This window comes from Sardina pilchardus, chromosome 14 (assembly GCF_963854185.1).
Source record: "Sardina pilchardus chromosome 14, fSarPil1.1, whole genome shotgun sequence".
Classification (NCBI taxonomy): domain Eukaryota; kingdom Metazoa; phylum Chordata; class Actinopteri; order Clupeiformes; family Clupeidae; genus Sardina; species Sardina pilchardus.
Genome location: NC_085007.1, coordinates 27595282 through 27601089, shown reverse-complemented (window position 1 = coordinate 27601089; position 5808 = coordinate 27595282). Strand labels below are relative to the sequence as shown.

At 44.2% G+C, this 5808-nt stretch overlaps 1 protein-coding gene across 1 annotated transcript; it reads right to left on the bottom strand.

Annotated features, from left to right (window-relative positions):
* On the bottom strand, positions 1-4288 carry ccn1l1 (cellular communication network factor 1, like 1). Its single transcript, XM_062554387.1, has 5 exons — positions 3970-4288; positions 3016-3229; positions 2453-2821; positions 1642-1844; positions 1-1460 (listed from the first exon to the last, which is right to left on the bottom strand). Exons 1-5 carry the CDS (start codon positions 4042-4044, stop codon positions 1152-1154), a joined length of 1170 nt encoding a protein of 389 aa, XP_062410371.1. The 5' UTR covers positions 4045-4288; the 3' UTR covers positions 1-1151.
* Positions 4289-5808: the final 1520 nt, after the last annotated feature.

The following is a 5808-nucleotide window of genomic DNA, read 5'->3' as shown; positions in this document are numbered from 1 at the left end:
ATTTAATGGAATCCATTTGTATGAAATTTTAGTATGTTGATGGAAAGAGACAACCCTTCTTAACAGTTATTTTTGTATTTGTCAGAGCAGTAACAAACTTACAAAAAGGTTGAAACAATGTATCAGACATCAAAATAGATTAAAAAACAAATCCTTCATAAGAACATATTGTGTTGACAGACATCAGAAATTACAATTTGGTATAAACTTATAAATATACACAAATGCTCACCTCAATGAGGTGGTATTTACAACGAGACACTCCATAATGAATGAAGTCTGTACAAAAGCAATAATATAAGATAAACCTTTACATTCACTGTACATCTACATAAATACATATTTACAGTTTTTACAATACTATGAATGACTTTAAAATGTCAAGGTGTGCTTCAGGATACAATAAAAGATAAACAAAAACAAACAACTTTATGAAAAATAACTTATGATTTGGTCATGACTGTGAATAATTTTATGTATAAAAATATAAGCAATAAGACATTTTTACTCGGTCTGTCAAGTGGTACAGGGAGTTTTAAGGACAGGATTTGTAAACCCTTGCATGAAAAGCCCGTGTGAAAACGTGAAAACTTTCCCTGCCACTAAGGTATGCCCAATGACCAGGAAACATATCAGTCACTGGTACAATCTAGACAAAACAAAAAGTCGGGGAAAAGGAAATAGTCAAATTAGGACAGCCATTGTCTCCCAACGAGTCTACTGAATAAACAATGTCTCTTCAGATAGACTGGGTCCAGAGATTCTACTGTCTGTTTAGTCTGCGTGTTTATACAACTGACAAAAATTAGGGTTCATTGTGCCATCATCCCCTGTCAGGGTCCCAGCTTCCCTGCTCTTATAAATACATCCATTCACACAGAGTGGAGGTTTTACACAAAACAGCACTTGTTTTAGTTTACACTTCCAGAGATCCAAAGTTTGATAAACATAACAGTAATGTGCTGTCATCAGATCCAACATTACAATGAAATGGAAGACAATGTCAGGGCTGAAGTATGGTTGGTATGATGGCCGTTGCCATTTGCCTCAGTAGCAAAGGTACAAGGGAAGGAAAATAACCCGTGCAGTGACTGACCCTGATGACTCGCCAGGCCGTGAAGGCAGCAGTGCAGTGTGAGGGGAGCGAGGGCTTAGTGGCTGTAGGTGTGGATGTCATTGGGGAGACTGAGGGACTCTGGGAAGGACGCCAGACCACGGCGCTCGCAGCTCTGGCTGCAGCTGCAGCGCTGGATCCACATGACGTTTCGCGCAAAGTCTTTGCGTCCGTCCGCGCAGCGGAACAGCAGCCGCACCGTGCGCGTCTGAGAGGGCTCGCAACAGCGCCCGTCGGAGCACGAGCCACAGGAACGCGGCCGGTACCTCCGCGTGGTCGAGCAGCCGGAGAAGCTTATCTCCGTGGGCTTTCTGGGCCTCGTGCTGCGCTGGCATTTCTTCCCTTTCTATGAGACGTAGATAAATACACATTGAACTGACAAAACTGACCTTGCACTTACTGGTTAACAGTAAATAGATTTGAACAAATGAATTGACAGTCATTAGTGAAAATATAGTTGTTGTTATTGTTGATAAATGGTTGTTGTTATAATGATAAATGCAGGATTATTATGGTTAGAGGTGTACCTTGAGTAGTGGCGTCATGTCGGCGTCACACTGGCGAATCTGACACAGGCGAGTCTCCCTGGCCAGCCGACACTCTAGGTTGTCATTGGTTACTCGACTAGATACTCCCATCCCACAGGTGGCGGAGCACGGAGACCAATCAGTGGTTTGCAGGAAGCACTTGGTGGGCATGAGGGCATGTGATTGGGTGGAGGAGATCCACTCTGAGGGGCAGAAAAGGGAAGGAGATGGAATAGATTGTCAGTCACAAGATGTGAAGATTTTTTCCAGCGTACTACCATCATAGAAATGATGCAAATGTATCACTGGATTGACAGAATTTCATTTATGATAATTCATTGCACACAATTCATAGTATTCACCTTTAAGAAAAAATGTCTCTATACCTCTCGTTACAGTTCAGAGCAGTAATTCATTACATGGCAATTCAAATTCCACTACATCTGTTATACTGTCAAGTTTTAGAGACAGATGTGTCAAATAGCTTACTGCAAATAATCACCAACAAAACCAAGCGGTGCTCTAACTCGGTAAAAAAAAAATGGTCACATACAGCAAACATCTCACAAAACCACTAGCTGGCTGTCCCCTGAATACACTGTAAATAAATAAACGCGGCCTCTGTAGACAACCCAGGCTCCAAAAATGGCAACAAAGGCAAACTGGTGCAGCCTGGACCATGAAACATAACAAACTTTTCCCGCCGTTTACCAACGAGATGCGTGTTCAGGAGAGTTTCAGTTGCATGGGACTCAGAGCACCTTTAAATTCAGCGCAAGTCATTAGAGTGAAACTGCTTCTGTGTCTGTACCTTGTTCTGGAGCTCCAGCAGTGGAATCCCAGGGAGTGGGGGCCACCAGAAGCTCGTTGCTGCCCAGATCAGGGTGCCGTGGCAGGGCAGGCTTCAGCTCGTCCGGCCTCCTGGCATCCTCCTCCTCCTCCTCCTCCCTGATGCGGTTGTCGTCATCACAGACCCACTCCTCGCAACAGCGGCCTGGCAGCTTGGCGAGACGCGGCCGGGAGCAGTGCCAGCCTGGCAGGGGCATGGAGTGTGGGCACAGGGGCATGCAGCCCACCACGCCGTCCATGCAGCTGCACTGGTGCTCGCAGCTGGGCTGGAAGTCCTCGCCGTGCTGGTAGATGCGGCCGTTCAGCTCACAGGGCCGACCCTGGGCTTCAGCTGGGGGTCAGTAGAGAGGGAGATGAAGGGGTTAATGAGATAATGGCCGATTATTCATATTATGTCTACATTTTGGAGCATAGCAATAGTAGCATTACTACTATTACTGCTAATACCACTTAAAAAGATATCCCAATATTCTCAAATGTACTATACTGACATCTACCCAAGGCATGTATTGCCATAACACTTACCTCGGCACAGACCGCGGTCAGGATCCCCTCCAGCCCCTAGGTGGCAGTGCAGGCCTTTGATGTGATCGCAGGGTTCGCTAGTGCTGCAGTCCTGGTTAAACTGCCTGGCACAAACTTTACAGCAGCCACAACCGTCCAGCACAGAGCTGATGCCCGGCGGGCATTTGGGGGCAGGGGAGGGGCAGGAGCACTTCTCAGGGCAACTGCAGTGCACCTGGGGGTAGAGGAAGAGGATGCGGGGAGGGGGGGGACAACGTGTCATTCACACGGAATGGAATAATAGTCCAAAGGAATCTGTCATACATGTAGTAGGCCTTACTGTTTTCCTATTCATATTACTCTTCATATTACTACCCATGTTAGTAATCTACTATGTTTGCTTAAGCTCAGGAAAAAAATTACACATTTATGTTATTAAGTGTCTATCTCTTCAAAATATATGGTTTTGAGAGAAGAGTCAAACTAGATGTATAGTATAAAAGTATAAAGTAGTAGTAGAAGTATAAAACACTCTTGTTAAGTACTATATTTTCTTTTAGATGCAGTCACACATGCACACACACACACACACATACACATTCATGCAAAGACAAATGTGACTGCAAACTGTAAATGTAAATAGAGCTTACTGTATTTAAATCGTAATGCATCTTTCCAGCTTATCCCTACACCTCCAAATGTTACTCAAATAAATCATCATAAAAACAGTTACACTATTTGTGATCACTATTTTTGATCACTATTACAATTTTTACTATTATTACGACTATTATTATTACTATAGCTAATTACAACAGTCACAGTCAGATTTTTCATTAAAATAATCTCACAAAGAAAACTATTGAATTATTTGGCTTTCTTACTATTAATGCCCATTCACCCTTACATATTACTGTTTTTGCAGAAATCTGCCACCCACAAAAAAAAAAAAAAGAAACATTGACAAATACTCACCACAACTGCAGCCCAGGTTAGAAACATCAGTGTGGACAGGATTGTATGTCCCAATGATATCCTTATGGAATACATGACTTAGTAATCAGATGCTCTCCTGTTTAGGAAAGAGTGTTTGGAGTTCTTCAGCTCTCAGCAAAGGGAAGGCTTCCCACGAGTGAGTTGATCTTCTCAGACTTCACTCTTGCCTGTCTGTCAAACACCTGAGTCAATCCAGGGGGACTCGCCTGCGCTGTTTGTCTGCTGTCTGCCAGTGTGCTGCGGCTCTCTCTTCAGACGTTTGTGTTGTTGGCTCAGAGCAACTCAACTCCACTCCGCTCAGCTCAGCTCCGCTCGGCTCGGGAAACTTCATACAGAGAATCCCTCCTGTGCTCCCTCTCTTATAGCTGAGTCTAGACAACCCCTCCTGTGACATCATACACACACACACACGCACCAGCACACACACACACACACACGTTTATGCTCCCAAGTCCAGACAGCAGAGCCAGACGAATGACGTTTCAGGCAAACAGTAGAGAGATGAGAAGAGAGGAGGAAAATATTCCAGCGGAAGTTATGGAGGTATGCACGCGAGGATTGTAAATGAGAGGATGAGTCAAGATCAAAAAGGACCAGTGTGGCGCAGTTCTTTGAACTCTAATTGAATGATTCACACATTAGGATTTTAGTTGGGTGAAATTGTGAAATTTAGAGATTAACCAATATCTGTTCCGGACATGACCTCTGCATAATTGTAAACAGGGAGCAAACTATCTAATTTTAGTCAAATGTCAGATAGGCTTTTCTCTAAAACATTCCCATTGTCATCTTCCAGGAATCAAACACTTTCTCCCACTCTGTTTACAGTTTAATCTGAAGTTTATTTCCCTGAAAATCCATCATTTATCTTCCTCACTCACTTCCATATGTACAATAAATTCAAAAGACAAGTGTGTGTGTGTGTGTGTGTGTGTGTGTGTGTGTGTGTGTGTGTGTGTGAAAGAGAGAGAGTTTTTGTGTCCATATTTATGAGGTGATGTGTGTGTGAAACTGTATAGCAAATGATAGATTGTTGAACCGCTGACATTTAGACTATTCAGAAGATTCGTAATTAAACTTGACTTGTAATGTGTAATATAAGTCAAGTACGTAAAATGTGTGTGTGTGTGTGTTTGTGCTTGTGTGTGTGTTTGTGTATGTGTCTCTGTGTGTGTGTGTGTGTGTGTGCGTGTGTGTCTGTGTGTGTGTATGCGCGTGTGTGTGTGTGCGTGTATGCGTGTGTGTGTGTGTGTGTGTAAAGGTGTTTGTACCTGAGCCCAGAGGAAGCTCTGATGTTCTGACAGCGTTCTGGCACGGTGTGTTATGAAACGACGGAAACCCAATTTAACACATCTCAGTCAGGAGAGCCGTCTGAACGCCAGCCACAGGGGCCCGCCTCTCGCGCTGAGCGATCCCTTTCACCAGCGCGGGCAGACGGCACTGTCCGACTGGCCCCTTCCAGCGCAAGACGCCGGGACATCACACACACTTGGGACATAGCTGACGGGCCCAGTACACTGGACAAGAGAGTGAGACAGACACACACACACACACACACACAGAGAGAGAGAGAGAGTGTGCTGTCATCCTATCTGATTCATGACACCTGATTCAAATGGAAAAATCAACATTCCATGAGACTGAAGACATATCACCGATAGCTGACAGCCGCTGTTTTGGCTTCTGTTTTTCCTGGACTTTTTTGGACATTTGTTCCTAAGTCATTACTCTCTAATGGCTTACAGTATGAGCAGATGTTTTTGTAGAACTGTTTGGACGGTTCACAAAGCTGCATGTTTTGAAGACTTTGATGTGGCC